The following is a 23,250-nucleotide window of genomic DNA, read 5'->3' as shown; positions in this document are numbered from 1 at the left end:
GTGTTTCTAAGTGGAGAGCTCTCCCTCAGGACTCGACTGGCCTCCAGCCCTCACACCAGGCCCCTGAAGAACACGCACAGCCCCACAGTGGCCCAGCACATGGTGGAGAGCAGGGGCCGCCCTTTAGAGCTGAGATGTGGCTCAATAAAGTCTCCAGCACGGGAGGGGCGGAACTGGCCATCTCTCCATTCCACTGCTGAAGTGCTCCTTGCTCAAATCCCTCCTCTTCACAGAGAGAAAGATGGAGGAAGACACAGGTATCCTGGTCAACCTTCCTCTGTGGGGCACCTGAGCCACAGCGAACAGAACACCCACGCCAGTCACACCCACATGCCATGTGTAAATACCAATACTGTTAGCATTTTAATTCTGTCACGTCCTACAGTTTTTCTGAAAAAAGATGGCACACTATAGTAGGTAGGAAAATTTCTCTCAAATAACAGAATGAAGTTTAAACAGAAGCAGTCCTTGAAGTTTAATAAAGCAGAACAATGACCATGTTCAAAGACATCTTTTAAAAACCTCACAATAAGCCATTTCAAAAAACTAAAATAAGGCTTATTTTAGAAAAATAAAATATAAAAACACAACAAAAATTTCAAAAACCACATTTTCCCTCAGGTTATAGCAACCATTGCTTTACAAAAGACGCCTGCCTGCCCGGGCGGTGGGTTCTGTCACACACACACACACACACACACACACACGGCGGGAGAGCGGGCCCAGCCGCACTGACCGGTGGTAGATCTTCTCCTCGATGGTGCCCGCAGTGAGGAGCCGGTACACCGTCACCTGCTTCCTCTGGCCGATCCTCCACGCGCGCTCCCGGGCCTGCGGCAGAGAGCACGCGTCAGCAGGGCCCTCCCAACGACAAGCACTGACAAAGGGACAGGTGGCTGGGTGCTGCCCTCCACTCCCACAGTCAGAGTGCTGGCTAATGAGGCTAACACACCTCAAGCCTGTTAGGAAGATAAACAGGCAAGTGACAGAGAGACCGCTATTTCTACCTGAAAAACAGTGAGTCTGTAGCATCCCTTTATCAGACCTGGTGATGAGGCTGTGAACAAACAGAAGCGCGTCCCCCTCAGGCCGAAGCCCGTCAGCAACACGGAGCCCTGCGGATACCCAGGTGCGGCCCATAACTGACTGCTGACCCGCACAAAAACCCGAGGTAACCTCACTCCACAACTTAACTACTGACAGCCTACTGCTGAGCTGACCCGTAATATAAACAGTCGGTAAACACATACTGTGTATGTCATATGTACTATATGCTGCAGTCTCACAATAAAGTAAGCTAGAGAAAAGAAATCAGAAAGAAGACAAAGGACATTTACTGTACTTATTTTTAAAAAGCCTCAGATAAATGGACTCATGCAGTTCAAACCCGTGTTGTTCAAGGGCCAACTATGTCACCAACAAACTCCTTTTAAAAAATAAACAGACCTGCGTGTCGGTGCTTGGGTTCCAGTCGGGGTCGTAGATGATGACTCTGTTGGCCCCCGTCAGGTTGACTCCGAGGCCACCCACCCGAGTGGTCAGAAGAAACACAAATATGGACGTGTCCTAGAGTAAGACACACAACACTGAGTGTGCACGTTTAGGACCAGAGAGAATCGTCACCTCTACCGCCCGTACTCCACCCACGGAACATGGCCCTGATATAAGGAATGGGCTGTGGACTAGAGACCCTGGTCAGTCAAAGATGCCATCTCACCACTCCTGCTCTTAATAGCAATATTAGTTGATATGTAAAAGTTGGGTTTTCAAGAAAAAATACACACACATTAATCATGTTACATGCACATAGACACACACATCAATAATACAGAAATGCAGAGTTAAAAGCAAAAACTCCCCTTCCCCCTGCTGCCCACCCGACCCCGCACGCTCAGGCGGTGCGGGCACGCCTGCCTCTGCACGCAGCAGCAGCTCCGGCATCACTGCCAGTCACTGGTCACCTCATTGTATCTTGTGATCAGCGGCTGTCTTGAAGCTATGGTCGTGGTGCCATCCATTTTGAGATAGGAATACTTCTGGGCTCTAAGAAAGACTTCAAGTATGTCCAACATCTGTTTGGGAGAGAGGATGGGGGGTAAGAGTTTAAAAATTAAACGCACAACCCCGTGAGTGCTTTCACATTTGTGTGAACAGTCACACCTTCCCAACGGTCACATTAAAAGGGTTTCTTGCTTTGAGGGACATAAATTGCTACGAGTATTTTGGGGATTTCTCTGCTGTTAATTTTTACAAGTTTTGTAAATAGCTGGGCATTTATTTGAGTTCAGGCCCAAACTCGCCCTGACCCAGAATCACATGGTAACTAAGCCTTTTTAAAAAGCCAACTTCTGAGCGCCAAATCTAGAGAGAGATCTAAGCTCCCAAAAAGATTAGCAGGCTGCCACCCCAGTATCAGCAGGTGGAGCTGCTGAGGGGATCATTACTCTAGATTATACCCCCTATTGTGAATTATAAGCCGTAAGGAACCAACTTGTCTCCTGCGTGAGCGCTGTCTGCTCACCTGCCTTGACTGGGAAAACAGCAGTACTCGCTGGCCCTGCTTGTGCCATATCTTCAACAAGGACTCAACAACGATCATCTTCCCAGAACGTCTCCAGTGTCCAAACTGGTCTTCCTCTGGTTCATTATTGGAAATGCCTCCGGGAGTCTTGGGGCCTCCAGAAAAGAGGTCAGGGTGGTTGCAGATTTTCCTCAGGGCGACCAGGCCAGAGAAAACCTAGGCATAAGAGAACATGTGCGCTCCAGACGACTTGGTGTAAACTCCGTCATGCAGGAAGGAGGGGAGGAGGCCGTTCGATATGGAACGCAGATTAAGAAGGAATTCTTCATTCGCTTCTTAGCTTCCTCCCTAATCACAGCATATGAGGAGCTAGAAGAAATCAACCTTCACTCATCTTCTTTTCCTGACAGGACAAGTTCTCCAGAAACAAAAAAAATTCTACTGGACCAAACATGTCTGTGGGGGTCATATTCAATTCCTGATTATCTATCTCCCTCACTAGGAGAAAAGGTGGGCAGCTCACAGCATCAGAAAAAACATGATATATAAAACTGACTCATCTTTTACGTACAAATAAAAAACGTCACGCCCATCTCAACTGGCAGAAATCAGTCACGTAACTTAGCAAATGCACTAAATAGTACACTTCTGAGGACTCACTAAAAGTTCTATAATTTAATATGAGTCAGAGGTTTCCACTAGAAAACCTATCAGAAATGGTATGTGCACGGGAAACACACAAATGGGAAAGACGTGCGGTGGTTCACTCTGCAGGACACACAGCAGGAGAGCGCTGCCTCCATGCCTGGCAGGAGGGCCTTCGTCAGTTTTCAGAGTGCGACTCACATCGAGCTCCCCAGTATAAAAGCTCAAGCAGCGCCCTAACTAGTTTGGCTCAGTGGATAGAGTGTCGGCCTACAGACTGAAGGGTCCCAGGTTCGATTCCGGTCAAGGGCATGTACCTTGGTTGCGGGCACATCCCCAATAGGGGCGTGCAGGAGGCAGCTGATCGATGTTTCTAGCTCTCTATCTCTCTCCCTTCCTCTCTGTAAAAAGTCAATAATATATATATATATATATATATATATATATATATATATATATATATATTTTTTTTTTTTTTAAAAAAAAAAGCTCAAGCAGGAAAAGATAAAGTCATAAACTGAGTCAGGAGTCAAAGACTATGATAGTTCTGACCAGTAAATAAGTTGAACAAATACACTATAAAGAATCTGCATAAATCAGGAACATTGTCAAAATACCCCAGAGTCACCTAATTCATCTTTCTTCCCCAGCCCTTGCCTCCAACACAGCAGTCACAGCCATGTGTGGCCACAGCACAGGAAGTGCGGCTGGTCCAAACTGAGAGGAGCCACAGTGTAAATACACTGACCCTTTCAACTGAAGGCAAACTTTTTTCAATAAATCAGTCAGCCCTCCGTATCCACAGGCTTAGCATCCTTGGATTCAACCAACCACTGACGGAAACAGTGTTTCTGATCCAAGACTGGAAATCATGCATGCAGAGGGCCGACTGTATGGATTGTTCTACGCCATTTTATATAAGGTACGTGAGCATCTTTGGATTTTGGTATCTACAGGAGTCCTTGAACCAATTTCCTCGGATACCAAGGGACAACTACAGTTGAGTTTTTTAGGAGTCAAAAGTTAAAAGCAGATTTTTGTGTGGGGTGGGGTACCGGCACCCCAACCCGAGTTAAAGGTCAACGATCCAATTTTGAAGACTTAACTACAAAAAAAAGAGTAAAATATCTCAATAACTATTGATTACATATTAAAGCATTTGGATATATCAGGTTCAATGAATGTACCATTAAAACTGATTTTGCCATCTTTCTTTGCCTTTTTTTAAGTGACTACTGGAACACTTTGATCACACATGTGGCTTCTATCCTGTATCTACTGAATAGTGAGAATCTAGACCATCTAAAGCTTCAAGACTTGAAGGCACCTGAAGATAAGGGGAGATTTAGGAGAGATAATAAATGTGATTGATTTAACAAACCTCCAATAGGAGACAAAGTAAGAAATTATGAGCCCTGGCCAGTGTTCTCAGTGGTTAGAGCACCAGTCCCTGCACTGAAGGGTGGCGGGTTCAATTCCAGGTCAAGGGCATGGGTACCTGGATTGCAGGTTCCATCACCGGCCCCAGTCAGGGTGTGTGCAGGAGGCAATCAATTGGTGTGTCTCTCTCACATCGATGCTTCTCTCTCTTTCTCTCTCTCTCTCTCAAACACACTCTCCTTCCCTCCCTTATATTCTCTCTAAAAATATCAATGGAAAAAACTTCCTTGGATGAGGATTAACAAAAATAAAATAAAAAAACAACTGAAATGACTTAACCTGGAGGAAAAGCATGCAGATGGCACGGACACAGGTAGCCCTGTCCCTGCACTCATCTCTGTCTACCCACGGATAAGCAGGACAGTGTGCACCTGGGAGCATACCGTGCTACTCCAGTGACATCAGGTCAAGGTTTACGAAAGTCTTACATGTCAAATAAAGCACAACTCACAATGTAAGATTCTGAAACACAAACGCGTTGAATAGTTTACATGAAGCTTGAGACTTAAATGCTGATTATAAACCTACTACATACACTTACTGAACAGACATTTCCTCACAGACTGCCGTGTATTACCAAAAACTAAAATGTTATCACGGAAAAATGGATAATGGTAATTCTTCCTCCAGGCGCCTGGTAACCCCAGCAGGCCAAGACTGCCCCCCCACCCCATCCTGTATGGATCTGCACCCCCAAAGGACTCACCATCAGATCTGTCATCTAGAGCTGCTCTCCCATTAGACCCCCCACTGCTGGGTTCAAGTCTAACAGTACTCCGCACAACCAAAGGGAGCGTGCCGGGGTATAGCGTGGTCTCTTACTTCTGGTAAAGGTTCTAAATGAAGTGAAGGCTTGCACCAAAATGTTTTGAAGAGCGTTAACAGTGGTGCCCTGGCAGTCAGCTCAGTGGTTAGCGTGTCGTCCTGTGCACTAAAGGGCCACGGGTTCAATTCCCGGTAAAGGGCATGTCCCTGGGTTGCAGGTTCACTCCCCATGCCCAGGTCAGTATGTGTGCAGGGGTCTCTCACATCGATGTTTCTCTCTCTCTCTCTCTCCCTCCCTCCTTCTCTCTCGCTCCCCTTTCCTTCTCTCCCTGGAAAAAATATCCTCAGGTGAGGATTAAACAAACAAAAATTAAAAAAGAGAGAGAGTGAGGGACAGTGAACCCTGATTGGTGCTGGTATCCGTTCCTTCCCGTTTCCCTTCCTTTCTCCAGCTTCTCTCACTTAACTGACCTGCATCTCTCCATTGAGAATTCTGTAAACTTCTTTGGAATCAATGAAATTTTGGTAGACTTTATGTTGCTCATCTGTAAGACGACAAAATAAGACCTACGGGGGAGAACATAAAACAAAAAAACTATAATTTCAAAAAACATTTTAACGGAATAAAATAATTACAATATCAATGAAATTTCCTAATCCAACAGCACAATGTATGCAATTTTAACAATGTATCTCTTGTTTAAAAAACAAAATGAAACCACATCTCAGAACTGAGCGATGAGTCCAGTTCCCTCCTCTCATCAACCCCTATTTCTGTCCTCTGTGCACCTCCTGGTCCCCACCCACTGTCCTGAGAGTCCCTGAAGACTGGCCTCCTGCTCACAGGAGAGCTCAGGACCAGGTGCTCAGGGCTTGCTCCATCCTAGCCACCACATGCTGGGAGGCTCACCTCCCATGATGCCCCCTTGCCTCAGGTCAGGCCCACACCTCTGCTCCCACAGACTCTGCAGGCTGACTCATCCCCTTCCTCCATTTTCTTTCCTCTTCAATGTTTGCAAACACCACTTGAGTAATCCTTCTAAAACAGAACCCGAGTGTTTATAATTCTTAATTTCTTAAATTCACGTTTCAGTCCTTTAAAAATGGCAACAGAAAAGCCTCCCCTCTCAATCGCAACAAGTTATTCACCAGGTACCTAGCGTCTGCAAATCACTGTTCTGGGTGCCATGCGGAACCCGAAGATGGGAAAGACAAAATCCCGATCTCGGAGTCCAGCCTAGGAGAGGCTCCAGCGGAGCCTAGTGAGGTCCCCAAGTGGAACCTCTGTGTGTGTGCGCTTGCAGAGGGGTGGGAACACCTTCAGGCAGAGGGGCCTCAGGTGCAAATGGGAGGAAAAGTGGGGCGTTTTTAAAAAATCGGAAGCAATTTGCCTTGGCTACTGCAAGGAATACAAGAAGTAGCATTCTAGGATTCCATAGTAAAAATAAAGTGTTGCAAATAAGCTAAATCGGTATTGCTGTTGGGGAGAGGGATATCGAAGGTATCCAGCAACACTGCAATACTGAGAGGACTGGGGAGTGCCGACGAGCAGGCCATCGGACGACCCCACTGACTTATGAGGATGTGAAGCAGAGAAGGAGAGAATGAATCACCATAGCAACTGGTTGATGGGGACTCAGAGGCAGTCAGAGGGCTGTGGCCTGAGCAGCCAGCAGGGGTGGGTGACCTGTGGGGAGTGCTAAAGCTGGAGATGAGTTCTGCTGGGAAGGGAAGAGGCAGCCATGAAGGTAGCCTTGATGACCAATCTCCCAGATCCGTTAGAGTTTCAACACTCAACATCTACAAGGGATTTATTTTTAGATGCTGAACAGAAGGGTGGTCATCTATTCAGAGAACAGGACACTAGGATGAAATTTAAAAGGATGATCCCTCAAAAGCCTGAGTCAGATGATGTCACTCCCCGCTCAGTATCTTCCTGTGAATTTCCTCTCAAGTCTTCCCCATGCCCAGTGGCCCTGGTGACCTGGCCAGCAATCTGACTTCTTCCACTGAACGCTCTCCTTGCTCCTGCCCGCCAGCTACACGGGCCTCCTTGAACGTACCCCCACTTTCCATCTGCCCAGAATGCTCTTCCTCCCAGATCCCCTCTAAGTCCCCCTTCACCTTCTTTAGGCCTCTGTTCAAATGACACTTTACTAGAGGTCTTCTCCACTTCCCTTATAAAAGTCGGCTTCCCCAAATCCTTGCTCTCATCACCCTACCCCCCTACCCTGCCTCACCTTTATCTCCACACTTATTAGCACCTGCCACCTGATGTGTGTCTTTGTGGCTGTCTCTCCTCAAGATGAATGTGAGTTCCGTGAGAACAAGTGTTTGCTTCGTTCACTGCTAACTCCCAGGTATGTGACTGGCACCGAACACAATTTATAGCACGAATGAATTGAGGACTTGGGAAATAGAGAAGTTTAGAAAAAGTAGCTGCAGGAATCCATGGCTTAATAAGAGATCTAAAACTGTGGACCACAGGAGGAGTCCTGCTGAGGGCAGATGCCACTGCAGACTCACCTGCCACACACCTGTACATACAGCCCGCCCACAGCCCCTGCGACCACGCCTATTACCCTCACCAATTCCGCACCTGAAACAGAGAGTGACGGACAGGTACACCGAGCTTTAGGAATATTTTGGCAACTCCTGGATTTACAGACCTGCTCATTTTTATCCGGTAAAGAAAGACTCATCTTGACATCTGACTTCATTCTCCGCAGAAGGTATGGATTTATGGTATCTCGTAAGACACACGCACACTTATAAGCAGTTTTAACCTTTAGTAAGACAAAAGAAGACACAATTACTGTATGTTTAAGGAATGTATTTGTTTCTAACTCTTGATTCCAATGCTTGAAAAAAGAATTTTCAAAAGAATGACTAATGATTATACAATATGTTCCAGGAGGTAGGAGCTTTCATAATATCAGTAAAAAACACATCTTATTAACCAAAATGTGCAAGCAAAAGAACAGCTGGTAATTTTGTACCCTATTTCTTTTCTATACTTTGCTTTAATTATTACTGTATAGTTAAACCCTAAAATGGAGATTTATTTGGTTCCCAACCATCCTCTAGGGAAAAAACTGCTTGCAAACAAATCTCTACTTACAATCTCATATTCTCCAAAAGCTACAAGAGAACGGCTACTCTGCAAGCTGAAGATCAAAAGGCAACCAAGGGGGAAGCTGCAGCAGTGGAGGCAGCCAGATAATCAGCAGAGATTACTGCCCTTTGGAGACTTCAGAGTGAGTTCAAGACAAGCCCTGATCCCAGAAATGAAAGGTCGCTCAGGTCTACCACGGAGCATATGGCTCTGTAACGGAGCAGCCACATGAGATGGTATTAACTACGTAGAAAAACAAAGACCCACAGCACAGAAACCACTCTGCATTTCATTTAAAGGCAAACAAAGAATTCAATAAATTATTGATATTAAAAAAATTTACATAGGCTTAACAACCTAGTGAATTACTATTTAATGGAAAAAAAATTCTAACTAAGTTTAAATTTAAGAAAGTTAGCTGCAAAATGAATGAGGTTGATCATAATACAGAAAAATTCATGTTACAAACTTAACATGGTAAAAAAGAAAAAATTTAAAAGACCCTAAGAACACCTCAAGTATGTATATATGTATGTGCATGTATGTGTGTTTATCTTCTGTGATATTTTTGCCAAAAATGCAAAACCTGAATCCAATCACAAAGAATGGAAGACAAACCCAAAGTGAGGCACATTCTATAAAATAACAGGCCTGTGGTCTTCAAAAATGTCAAGGTCATCGAAAGGCATAAGAAAAGTTAGAGAAACTGTACAAAATTAAAGAAGACTAAAGAGACACAGATACTACCAGAACTGGCAAAATGTAAATGACATACACATTAGATAACAAAATTCTATCAATATTATATTTCCTCCTCTAATGTTTATGCTGTGGTTCTGTTAAGAAAATGTCCTTGTTCTTAAAAAATACACACTGAAGGGTTTAGAGGAAAGAGCATCATCTGCAACTTGCTCTCAGATGATTCAGAAACTAACCTAATCTGTGCAGACAGAGGCGGGGGGAGGAAGGGAAGATCGAGAAAATATGGCAAAACGTTAGCTAAATATGAACAACTAGTGAATCTAGGTGAAGAGCATGTAATTCTTTCTAATTTCTGTTAAACTTGAAATTATTTCTAGCCCAGCCAGTGTGGCTCAATGGTGAGCACCTACCCATGAACCAGGAGGTCACGGTTTGATTCTAGGTCATGGCACATGCCTGGATTGCAGGCTCAATCCCCAGTAGGGGGTGTGCAAGAGGCAGCCAATCAATGATTTCTTCTCATCATTGATGGTTCTATCTCTCTCCCCGTCTCCCTTCCTCTCTCTCTGAAATCAATAAAGACATATTTTTTAGAAGAAATTATTTCTAAATAAAAAACCACTATAAATGAAGAACAATAGGGATTCAGTGGAGGAAGAGAGCCCTTACAAAAGTTAATTAAAAATCATTCAATCTCAAGATGTAAAAGGTATTAAAATTGTTGTTGACAATCCTCTAATTGTAAAGGTCTAAAATTCTATTTCTAATCTCAAGTATTTCAAACATGTGAACGTCGTTCGGTGAAAGGCTTTCTGTCGAGGCTCAGGCCGTCCCTGAGGGCTGTGCAGAAGCTCTGCCTCTCACCCAGGATGGAGCCTGCCCTCAGGTCGGCTTCCCGTCCTGCTGTCCTTGCCTGTGACAACCCCATTCTCCCAGTCACCCAGGCCTAAAATCTCAGGGCTCAGCAGCAAGCTCACCACCACCTATCCAATTTCCTTTATCTTAGCAGCCTCCACATCTCATTCGTTCTGCCTAAAAAACTGCCACCAGGAGCCCTGCTCACCACTTTCTTTCTCAGCATTACCACCCAGGTCCAGGTCCAGGTCCAGGCCCAAGTCCTCATTGCCCTCACCCCCAGGGGTCCTGCAGGGCCCTCAATGCAGCCTGAGTACCCACCTGCAGCCTGAGTACACCACCTGCAGCCTGAGTACCCACCTGCAGCCTGAGAACCCACCTGCAGCCTGAATACCCACCTGCAGCCTGAGAACCCACCTGCAGCCTGAGAACCCACCTGCAGCCTGAATACCCACCTGCAGCCTGAGTACCCACCTGCAGCCTGAGAACCCACCTGCAGCCTGAGTACCCACCTGCAGCCTGAGTACCCACCTGCAGCCTGAGTACCCACCTGCAGCCTGAGTACACCACCTGCAGCCTGAGTACCCATCTGCAGCCTGAGTACACCACCTGCAGTCTGAGTACCCACCTGCAGCCTGAGTACACCACCTGCAGCCTGAGTACCCATCTGCAGCCTGAATACCCACCTGCAGCCTGAGTACCCACCTGCAGCCTGAGTACCCACCTGCAGCCTGAGAACCCACCTGCAGCCTGAGAACCCACCTGCAGCCTGAATACCCACATGCAGCCTGAGTACCCACCTGCAGCCTGAGAACCCACCTGCAGCCTGAGAACCCACCTGCAGCCTGAGTACCCACCTGCAGCCTGAGAACCCACCTGCAGCCTGAATACCCACCTGCAGCCTGAATATCCACCTGCAGCCTGAGTACACCACCTGCAGCCTGAGTACCCACCTGCAGCCTGAGTATCCACCTGCAGCCTGAGTATCCACCTGCAGCCTGAGAACCCACCTGCAGCCTGAGAACCCACCTGCAGCCTGAGTACCCACCTGCAGCCTGAGTATCCACCTGCAGCCTGAGAACCCACCTGCAGCCTGAATATCCACCTGCAGCCTGAGTACACCACCTGCAGCCTGAGAACCCACCTGCAGCCTGAGAACCCACCTGCAGCCTGAGTACCCACCTGCAGCCTGAGAACCCACCTGCAGCCTGAGTACACGACCTGCAGCCTGAATACCCACCTGCAGCCTGAGTACCCACCTGCAGCCTGAGACCCCACCTGCAGCCTGAGAACCCACCTGCAGCCTGAGAACCCACCTGCAGCCTGAATACCCACCTGCAGCCTGAGTACCCACCTACAGCCTGAGAACCCACCTGCAGCCTGGTACCTGGGAGAACAGCCCTCTCCCATCTCCACTCAGACAGCCTCGGTGGCTCTTCCTTGCCTGAGCGCCTCTGCCTCCCTTTCAAGGCTCCCCTTTCTGGAACCCACAGCTTCCTGGTGCTTCCCCACAAGCATTTCCAGTCCAGCGAAGTGTGTCTCTTCACTCCCCATGGTCACATAAGGTGGCTGTTGCCTTGTTCTCGGGCCTGCTTTCCCAGAATCAGGATAAGGGATACCTTGTCTCATTAAGTCTTCCCTGAACAGTTCTCTCTGGTTTCCCCTTCCTAAGACTTTATACTACTTTATAATATGTACTACCCCAATTTGCACTAAATTATATGCTGTCCAGAACTGATTCACTCGTTTCATAATTTGACTGCTCTCAAATATTTCACAAGGGTCATTCCCTCCCTTCCCCGCCTTCACCTTCCCTCCCCTCCTCACCCTCCCTTCCCTCGCCGAAATTAAAAATATATATATTTTACATGATTTTTAAAAAATCATCTGGAAAAATATGAGCTATTAAGCAAACATAATTTTGTGATTTTTATCAGATACCAATTTATAGGCTTGGCTCTTTCCCTTATTTCTAAACAGCGTGGGTACAAAGTATAATAATGAAATCTAGAAATACTAACACTGTTACCTGTACTGGGGAGGCATTTGAATATCCCCCCATGGTGATGGGGACCGAGAACTGCTCCATAAACACAGGTAATGTGCCCAACTTCCCTGGGAAGACAAAGTCAAAGAGCGACCACAGCTCACGGAGGTTATTTTGCATCGGAGAGCCAGACAAGATGATGCGATGAGGGGTGCGGAACTATTTTGAGGAAGAAAATATTTTCTTATTAAATTCAGCTTTTAACAGATGATCACCGACCCTACCCCAAAACACTCCCACTCTATTTTGTTATTTAACACATTTACATATCATTTTGGTCTTTCCAAAACACAGAAGACATTTTATATAATTTTAATTCTTCAATTACATAAGGGGAGAATTATTTCTTATTGTTCTACCTGAATACTATGGATTTGAGTTAGATTTGGTTACATTCTAACAACTGATCCCTATAAGGATATTAATATGAACAATTAGAATTCTTTAAAAAACATGACTAAGAGCAAGAAGAATTGTCTGTATTAAAGCTAAATGTGTATTTCAAATCCCGTATGCAAAGGCACAAGGAAAGATTTAGTAAATGCGTTACTAAAATCGGGGAGTTTATTCTCTGTTAAATATTTATTACCCACCTGGCAATCCCCCTTGTTCCAAGAGGTCATACCTGTTTGCAAGCAAGGGTGATGGCAGCATTTGGATTTCGAATTTTGTGTCCCTCATCCAAGATCACGTAGTGCCAGTCATGCCTACTAATATCATCTTGCCTCAGTCGAATGTAGGAGTAGGAAGTGATCAAAATTCCATGACAATGAGCAATATCTCGAATTAGTTTCTCCTAAAATAATAATAAAATGGAAAAGCAAGTTTTAAATAAAAAGTTAAATTATATAAGCATGACTCTTAAAATGACAATCTTCCAATCATTGTGCAATCTAGAGAACTTTATAAATATGTATACAAACACAATACAGACAACTGTAGTTCTACATTAGCAGCAATGGAAGGTTACTGCATGTTTCATTCATCTGTAAGTAGCAAGCACTAACATAGCCATTACTGGGGGAAGGGGCTCAAAAGAAGACTACAAAAAATTATAACATACACTTACTCAATTTTTATTTTTCCAAAACCTCCTTTGTATCAATCTTTGTTAAACTTAAAATAACAAGGTAGATGGAAAATGATTTATTTTAATACAAAAGCTAGAAAATGAGAGAAAAGCCAACGAGACAAGATAAACAAATCCAGGAGTTCTAACAATTTATGGCATGAATTCCAGGAGAATAGAGTCGAAAGGATATAAAAGTAATCATTTTTTTTAAAGGTAGGAGAAAATCTGAGGAGAGACTTGGGTCTAGAAAGCAAAACATCCAAGAGTGTCAGGTAGAAGGAAACACTAAAAAAAGACATAGACCTACGCAAATACCTACTAGATGTCTGGATTCCAAAAATAAAGAAAAATAAGAGAAACTACTGTAGTTTTTAGTTAGAACAAAAAAGAGAAAAGATTTCCTTCAGAGGAAAGACTAACTGTGGTATCTTTTATGCAACATTAAAATTTTCAGAAAACAGCCCGGCCAGCGTGGCTCAGTGGTTGAGCATTGACCACCTATGAACCAGGAGGTCACGGTTCGATTCCAGGTTGGGGGCACATGCCTGGGTTGCGGGCTCCAACCCCAATGTGGGGCATGCTGGAGGCAGCTGATCAATAATTCTCTCTCATCATTTATGTTTCTATCTCTCTCACCCACTCCCTTCTTCTCTGAAATCAATAAAAATGTATTTTTAAAAAAAATTTTTTTTTTTCAGAAAACTGGAAAATCTTTCCATATTTCTAGGGGAAAGCAGTGACCTGGGAATTCTGCACTGATCCAAAGTAGCAGTCATGCTTGAGGGGAAAAGAAATTCCACCTCAGACAGGCAGGGGCAGAGCATAAAGCAGCAGGAGGTGGGCCTGGTACAGTGGGCCAGCGCAGGGCTGCAGTCACCCAGACAACACGGTGAGCCCGCAGACCTCGGGCCGGAAAGCTCATCACAGACAGCATGCTCCAGGCAACCCTGAGAGAGGACAGAGACCCCAGTACTAACCCCCACTTCACAGATGAGGAAACTGTAGCTTAGAGACAGTAAATAACACATCAGGTCACACAGCTCAGAAGTGGTGGGGTCAGGGTTTGAATACAGAAAGGCAGCCAACTCTAAAGCTAATTAAATGAATGTTACACAACATTGCCTCTTACTTTACCATAAAAGTAAAAGAATTTTAAGGGAAAATTACATGTAATATACATTCTAGTTCTTAAAATAAATTACTAAAACAATAATTAAGTAAATATTAACACTGTTAAATACTAATGAAACTGTTAAAAAAGGATTTAAAATATAAAAAGGGATATATTAAATGTTATTATAATTCCAATTTAGTTTACCAAAACCTAGAGTGACAATAAGGGAAAATAAAAGTGTACTAAAAATCTTACCCTGCCCAAGGGTAGAATGGGGCTTAGGTGATCGATATAGTTTAATTTCTTAACCGCAAGAGAAAAATACATTTGTAAACAATTTATGCCCACTTACTGATTCATATTTGCTACTCTGGCATGAATACGAAAAAAAGAAATAAGATTATAGAACTAGCAAACCACTGTAGGGGAAACAAGACGAAACATGCCAGGGGTCTCCATATGACAGTGGGTAATTAGCAGCTACACTTGCCACTGGGTAAATACAGCAAAAACATTATGGGACTTATCGAAGATATACCAAGGAAATGCAAACAAAAACAGGGCAGGATAAGAAAGATAAATATCAAACAAAAAGAAGTGAACAGAAAAAAAGAGGGATATTTTCTATTTTAAAGGAAACAACATAAAGAAAGAAGAGCCATGAACCTTTACCTACCAAAAAAGCACCACGAGACAGGAAAGCAAAGCCCTGAGCGCTACAGTGACAAAGTGGCCTAGCCACAGCCTTCAGGGGACCTGACCACTGCCTCTCAGAGTGTGACAGATCTGAAGAGAAAAAACATTAAAGAAAACAAAAATTTTAAAATTAAGATACAAGGGATCTGAGTGCACCATGGCTCTCAGCAGTGCTCAGATCACACGAGGAACACCCCTCTTCACACCTCAGAAGGGCTGGGATCAAACCCAGCAGTCACGCAATCTGCTGAATCAGGAAAATGGGAGGATGGATAACACAAAAACAAAAATTAGTGACTCTTAAAGAAAAAACCTGACAGAAATGATAAAGCAAAAAACTAAACAATTCTTTGAAAAGACAAAACAAAAGAGATGAACCTCTAAAAAGTTAACCCAAGAACACACAGACGCGGATGCACAGCACAAGAACTGGCAAAGCAGTGTCACCGCAGATGCAGAGAAGACAAAATGCTAGCCAACGCTGCGTGCAGTCTAATGTCAAAAGATCATCTGTCAGGAGATGACTGTTGACAAAATCAATCACCAAACTGGACTCAAGAAAAATGAGACAAACCAATCAGTCTACCACACCCAAAGGTTTCATGAGTGAAGTAAGAATCCATCCTGTTAAACTGTCCCAAAACACAAAAAAGATAGAATAAATTCCAAGTCATGAATATAAAGCTAGCAAAACTCTGTTTTCAAAACTGACAGACATACACATTAGAGATCCATTACTTTATAAATAAAATTTAGCAATTTATTAACCTAATCATGCTATTACAGGAACATAAGAATAGATAAATATCAGGAAACCTAATACAATAATTCATGTAATCACAATCATATAAATTTTTAAAAATTCAACATCTTCAAAAATGATATTATCTTAATAAACTATGCTTAGAATATTTTTAATTAGAGTACAAAAGGGTATAACAAGGGCCAAGAAATTTATGAAATAAAAATAAAGAGGAGTTTAATAAAATAAACATCCAGCGAACGAAAGCCCTGGGCCAGACAGCTTCACAGGGGAGTTCCACCAAGCATTCAAAGAAGAACTAAAACCTATCCTTCTCAGACTATTCCAAAAAATTCAAGAGGAAGGAACACTTCCAAGCTCTTTCTATGAAGCCAGCATCACCCTAATTCCAAAAACAGATAAAGACACTACAAGGAAAGAGAATGACAGGCCAATATCTCTGATGAACATAGATGCTAAAATCTTCAACAAAATTCTAGCAAATTAATCCAGCATTACATTAGAAAGATCATACACCATGACCAAGTGGGATTTATTCCAGGGATGCAGACTGGTACAATATCCGCAAATCCATAAATGTGACATATCATATAAACAAACTGAGAGATAAAAATCACATAATTATATCAATTGATGGAGAAAAAGCATTTGACAAAATCCAACATCCTTTCCTGATAAAAACTCTCAAAGTAGGAATAGAGGGATCATATCTCAATATAATAAAACTAGAGGCTCAGTGCACGGATTCGTGCACCAGTGGGGTCCCTTGGCCTGGCCTGTGCCCTCTCCTAATCCAGGACCCCTCAGGGGATGTATGACTGCCAGTTTCAGCCCAATTCCTGCAGCCAGGCCAAGGGACCCCACCAGTGCACAAATTCACGCACCAGGCCTCTAGTATGCATATAAGATCTTTGGTTAATCTCTTCCTGTCCTCCTCCCTGCCCCCTTCCCTCTGAGATTCATCAGTCTGTTTCCATGCCTGTGTGTTGAGCATCTGCCCCCTGGTGGTTAGTGCACGTCATAGCTACCAGTCGAACGGTCTCTTAGGCTTTTATATATATATAGATCTTTATATGACAATCCTACCGCCAACATCATACTTATGGGCAAAAGCTAAAACCATTTCCCCTAAGAACAGGAACAAGACAGGGATGCTCACTCTCACCACTCCTGTTTGACATAGTACTGGAAGTGCTAGCCATAGCGATCAGACAAGAAGAAGAAATAAAAAGCATCCAAATTGGAAAAGAAGAACTAAAACTATCATTATTCACAGATGACATGATATTGTACATAGAAAACCATAAAGACTCCATAAGAAAACTACTAGATTTAACAAATGAATTTGGCAATGTAGCTGGATACAAAATTAACACCCAGATATCTACGGCTTTTTTATACACCAATAATGAACTCACAGAAAGAGAAATAAACAAACAAAAAAATCCCTTTTATCACTGCACCAAAAAAATTAAGATACCTAGGAATAAAAGCTTAACTAAGGAAGTAAAAGACCTGTACTCAGAAAACTACAGGACATTGAAAAAAGAGATAGAGAAAGACAAACAAATGGAAGAATATCCCATGTTCATGGATTGGTAGAATCAACATCATTAAAATGTCCATACTACCCAAAGCAATCTATAGATTCAATGCACTCCCCATTAAAATACCAATTTTAATGCACTCCCCATTAAAATTCACAGACCTAGAACAAACTCTCCAAAAATTCATATGGAATAAAAAAAGACCCTGAATAGCCACAGCAATCTTGAGAAAGAAGAACAAAGTTGGAGGGATCACAATACCAGATATCAAGCTATATTACAAAGCCACTGTTCTCAAAACTGCCTGGTACTGGCACAAGAACAGACATATAGACCAGTGGTCGGCAAACTGCAGCCCCTTGAGTGTGGCTCTTCCACAAAATACCACTTGTAGGCGCGCACGTACAGTGTGATTGAAACTTTGTAGCCACACTCAAGGGGCCAAAGAGCCGCACGTGGCTCGCGAGCTACAGTTTGCCAACCACTGATATAGACCAATGGAACAGAACAGAGAACCCAGAAATCGACACAAGCCATTATGCTCAATATTTGACAAAGGAGGCAAGAGCATACAATGGATCAAGACAGTCTCTTCAATAAATGGTGTTGGGAAAATTTAACAGATACTTGCAAAAAAATGAAACTAGACTACCAACTTACACCATACACAAAAATAAACTCAAAATGGATAAAGGACAGGAAACCATAAAAATTTTAGAAGAATCAATAGGCAGCAAAATAGCAGACATTTGTCGTAGCAATAGCTTTATCGATACAGCTCCTAGGACAATGAAAACTAAGGAGAAAATAAACAAATGGGACTACATCAAAATAAAAAGCTTCTGCACAGCAAAAGAAATCATCAAAAACAACAAGAAAGCCCACTTCATGGGAGAACATATTTGCCAATGTTACATGTGATAAGGGCCTAATCTCTAAAATGTATAGGGAACTCATACTTCTTAACAAAAGGAAGATAAACAATCCAATCAAAAAAATGGGCAAAGGACTTGAACAGACACTTTTCGAAAGTGGACATACAGAAGGCCAACAGACATGTGAAAACATGCTCAAAGTCACTAATCATCCGAGAGATGCAAATCAAAACGACAATGAGGTACCATCTCACACCTGTCAGAATGGCTATGACAAGTGCTGGCGAGGATGTGGAGAAAAAGGAACCCTTGTGCACTGCTGGTGGGAATGCAGACTGGTGGAGCCACTGTGGAAAACAGTATGGAGTTTCCTAAAAAATTTAAAAATGGAACTCCCATTTGACCCAGTAATCCCACTTCTAGGACTATATCCTAAGAAATCAGAAACACCATTCAGAAAGGATATATGTACCTCTATGTTAATAGCAGCACAATTTACAATAGCTAAGATTTGGAAACAGCCTAAGTGCCCATCAGCAGGTGAGTGGATTAAAAACCTGTGGTACATCTACACAATGGAATACTATGCTGCTGTAAAAAAGAAGGAATTCTTACCATTTGCAACAGCATGGATGGAATTGGAGAGCATTATGCTAAGCGAAATAAGCCAGTCGGAGAAAGACAAATATCACATGATCTCACTCATTTGTGGACTATAATGAACAACATAAACTGATGAACAAAAATAGATCCAGAGACAGAGAACCATCAAACAGACTGTCAAACTTCAGAGGGAAGGCAAGGGAGGGTGGGAGGAGGAAGGGTAAGAGATCACCCAAAGGACTTGTATGCATGCATATAAGCATAACCAATGGTCACAGGCACCAGGGGGGTGAGGGCATGTGCTGGGGGTGGGAGTGGCTGGGAAGAGGTCAATGGGGAAAAAGGAGACATACGCAATACATGTAATACTTTAAACAATAAAGAATTAAAAAATAAATAAAGAGGAGGAAATTGTCTTCTCATCTGTCACAATAAACTTAACATTTCAGAGCCAATAACACTGCTTTAGAGAATAACTGTAACACCTGTACCTATTAAAGGTTCGACAGGTGAGAGCTATAACATTATGATTGGTATTTTGCCATCTTCCTATTCACCATTTTCAGTGCCCGCACAATACTACATTGAAGGCCACCCTGACTTAACCATTTCCTGACTTCCTACTTATGATGAATGCAGCAGTAAATACCTCCGGGCTCACACTCCTTCATTGCTTCCCCCTGACTACACCACTATTCTGCTGGCACCGCCATCAGCTGCTATTGAAAGATGCAGCGTTCCACCTCGAAGAACCACAGCCCACCTCCCAAGACTTCTAGAAGCAGTGATGATTTCAACAGTTCCTCCACATCTAGATTTTCCATGGAGGCTCTGGCTGCTAGAAGTCATGAAGCAGGTTGGGCATGAGACAGACAATAGCAAACGGAGACCTGGACTGTTCCAGGCCGCCTTTTAGTCCAGGCACAAAGCTGTGTGCATGCACAGACAGAAAAGGAAATGAAGACAACCACAACTGTTTGGGGCCTAAAATACACTGAAAGTTAAATCACCACTGTCACTTATACAATTGCCACTGGATCATGGCCCAGCCCTGCAAACATGGACCCTGCGACCCCGACTGCTGGACGAAGAATCCCCAGGATCACTCTGGACAGCACTTCACCAAGTTACACAAATGAGATTCCAACCTCTCAAATACCATGTTTAGCTTCTTTTGTATGTTTAAGGGTTAAAGTTTATTTTTTAAATTCTGTAATGTTAGCTATAAATGTATAATGAGTAAGGATTAAGAAGACACTTTTAGAAAAAGAATAAGTAAAATTTAAAAATGCCCCCATTGAAAAGATAACCGCCACACACAATAGCTACTGGCAAAAACACATGCAAGACTATTCGCTTTCACCTGATTCAATCACAGAATTCTGTAACTGCTAAGACTGGAGTTTCAATAATGGTGAATTGTTGAATATTACCGATGTCTCTATCCAAATACTTAAGACAAATTATCTCGGGCGGTTTCAAATTAAAAGCTTGTAAAATATGTAACCTCTCTCCTAGTTTTTGCAATTAATAGGGTACGTCTGCAATTAGCCTGACTTACTGAACGCAGTGCTGCTGTCATTAAAAGATGTCTGTGCAAGAGCTGCTGTTATAACGGAGGCTCAGGAGACCAATCGCTCCTAGAGGGCAAACAGTGGACTAGTAGGAAACAAGAGCCATAAATCACACTGTCAGGCGCCGAGAGCGGAGGGGAGCACCGGCACATGAAGGCCATTCGCTGCAAGCACAGCATGGCAGCTTCCCAGGCAGGATTTACTGCACCTGTAATTAATTAAAATTTCCTTCAAGCTAAATCTTTAATAAACAAGGATTTGTGCTGACAATGAAGAAAAAAAGCTCCAGCAACGTAATTTTACAATACACCTCACAGAACAAGCATAGCATCTATCATTCCTTGTATCAGGTGAACATACCATCTCTGAAGTTAATAGGAATTACATCACTTTGCGTAATAATCTGTGTACTTGGAATGGGTCTGAAATATTTAGGATGCTGGAGGCATGCACGGAGGCATGTGGCCCTTTTCTTTTATTTGTTATGGTTTCACTCTCTTCCAGCTTTTTAAAAAGCCACGTCTTTTTACTCTAATGTTTTAGAAAACAGGACTTTTAAAAGAACACACGATAACAGTTTTATCAGATGCCCATGTTTTGTGTGGTTTGTCCTTTAATTACACATTGTAGTTCTCAAAAAGCATTTTAACATTCTATTTCATTGTTTCCATTTGGGGCCAAGTGTCTGGACTCGAGGAAAGAAGGTCTATCCATGAATGACCATGAACATTTTTGATGCATTTATATGGAATCATCAGATATGCCACAATGTATTTTCTTTCTCAACAACTAAGATAGAGACCTACAATATTCTTTGTTTCTAATAGTAAAAATTCCCGGAGTAAATGTAAGCTTTGCACATCCCATTTCACAGGAATCAAACTGGGCTCATAGAGGCTAAGTGACTTGCCCAAGATCACAAAGTGATCAAATGATAGATCCAAGATTCAAACCCTGGTCTGATAATTGCAAAAATCTATGCTTTACACCAGGGGTCCTCAAACTTTTTAAGCAGGGGGCCAGTTCACTGTCTCTCAGACCGTTGGAGGGCCGGACTATAGTTTAAAAAAAAACTATGAACAAATTCCTGTGCACACTGCACATATCTTATTTTGAAGTAAAAAAAACAAAATGGGAACAAATACAATATTTGTATTTGCATGTGGCCCTCGGGCCGTAGTTTGAGGACCCCTGCTTTACACCTTTAAGCCATTGTATTTCTCACTCTTAAGCCTCTAAATGCCATGAATTGATCAAAATAAGGTAAAACTCTTAGAATTATCTAAAGTATTCCACAGAATTACTATATCCTACATAGAAGCATAAGGTGAGACATAAAGTGACAACTGTTTCAGAATATAAGCAAGAAACTTCTCGCTATACATCTTCAAACTGAAAGAAAGGTCCTTAATAATTAAGTAAACGTTTCAACAGAGTGTTAAAGATATTGCCACCCACTGTGAGTTATGGCAGAAGTATCACAAAACTACCTTCTTTTATTATCTTTTCATATATTTTCTTTCCCCAACAAAATGGTTACCTTTTCAAGGCCAGTTAAAACTATATACCCATTTTGGGAAGCCCTAACAGCATCAAAAACCTGGAACATCATGTTCATAATTATACAACAAATAAATACTAATTGACTGACACATTAGGTTTCTCTATAACAGAAAAAAAGGACCACAAAACATGAGAAAGGGAAAATGTTTGACTCCTATTAAATAAGATTTTAACTGACCATTGAAGGAGATTCAAAAGACTAGAAATGAATTCATCTGGTTGGACAATTTGGTTGAATATATTAGTCACACATTTTTTTTGTTTTTATGGTAGCTGGGTTTTTATTTGCTATCAAAGAGAATATTAACAAAGATAATATAAGAAGGTGATGGAGGTGGGAAGCTAACAGGCTATTCAGAGAAGAAGAAAAATAGATGCACCCCATTTAGAAATCGTTTGATCATTTAAATATGTTCTCTAAATGCAAAAATTTCAAAATTTTATGTCATACCAACTACAACAAATCATTATGAAAATAAAGATAATCTATTTGAATGGTAAACAGAACAATTCTGGCATGATTACTCTATTTAGTATTTTTAAGAGAAATTCTCTTCTCTTCCCCATTTTCCTCACCCTGAATGTTCCTATGCCAAAGCACCACTGTGACATTTAGACAGGACAACCAGTGGGCATAGAAAGCTCCCCCTGGAGAAAAGGAGTCTTAGCCAATAAGTATGGAAAGGAGGGCAGACAATAGATGCAGGGTGAGAAGCTGGACCGGCATTGACACAATGTTTGAAATGTGATTAAGAAACATAAATTCTATTGCAATTGAACACACCTCTAGACCAATAGGTGTGCATGTGATGGCAAAGATCTGTACATACAAGTATGAAAGAACAGAGCAGAGGGATCAAACACCACTTGGGTGCCTGAATCCAAAAGCCAGAGTTCTGATCTCGGCAGTGTTACTAACAGGCCTGGGTAAGGAATTAACACATTTTGATGTATCATCATCACAAATAACAAAGTGACATAAGCATTCAAAATAAATGGATTGTGTTTCTAAGTCGTATGGTTTGAAAGAGAACATCATTTTGATCTTTCGCTTGACAGCTTATATCTTTAGAGATCTGAGATACGTTTTCGTTTGTTTGTTTTTTAAAGAAACCTGAAGTGATCTGCTTTCCTACATAATCTCCAGGTTATACATATACTAGAGGCCCAGTGCACGAAATCATGCATGGGTAGGGTCCCTAGCCCTAGCCTGTGATCCGGGCCATCTTCCACCTGCTCGCCAGTCCCCAGTTCCCACCGCCCACCCCAGTTCCCCGTGGTTCCCTGTTCACCATCCAGCGATCGGAGCCTGCAGGCCAGAGGGAGGGACCGAGAGGTCTGCCTTCCACCTGC

General features: G+C 42.7%; 1 protein-coding gene across 2 annotated transcripts in view; it reads right to left on the bottom strand.

Moving 5' to 3' along the window:
• ERCC6 (ERCC excision repair 6, chromatin remodeling factor) overlaps nucleotides 1–23,250 on the bottom strand; it is an 82,587-nt gene that overhangs the window by 6,900 nt on the left and 52,437 nt on the right. For both annotated transcript variants that reach the window (XM_070433176.1, XM_070433177.1), the window contains 8 exons: nucleotides 12,716–12,886; nucleotides 12,073–12,249; nucleotides 8,041–8,157; nucleotides 5,843–5,938; nucleotides 2,522–2,737; nucleotides 1,962–2,072; nucleotides 1,447–1,566; nucleotides 737–831 (listed from right to left, as the gene is read on the bottom strand). In XM_070433176.1, the coding sequence (XP_070289277.1) occupies nucleotides 737–831; nucleotides 1,447–1,566; nucleotides 1,962–2,072; nucleotides 2,522–2,737; nucleotides 5,843–5,938; nucleotides 8,041–8,157; nucleotides 12,073–12,249; nucleotides 12,716–12,886 (1,103 nt within the window). The remainder of the gene's footprint in view (nucleotides 1–736; nucleotides 832–1,446; nucleotides 1,567–1,961; nucleotides 2,073–2,521; nucleotides 2,738–5,842; nucleotides 5,939–8,040; nucleotides 8,158–12,072; nucleotides 12,250–12,715; nucleotides 12,887–23,250) is intronic.

This window comes from Myotis yumanensis, unplaced genomic scaffold (assembly GCF_028538775.1).
Source record: "Myotis yumanensis isolate MYYU_CA2020_CCGP unplaced genomic scaffold, mMyoYum1.0.hap1 SCAF_13, whole genome shotgun sequence".
Classification (NCBI taxonomy): Eukaryota; Metazoa; Chordata; class Mammalia; order Chiroptera; family Vespertilionidae; genus Myotis; species Myotis yumanensis.
Note: the sequence above shows the minus strand (reverse complement) of the source record. Positions and strands in the feature narration are given on the sequence as shown.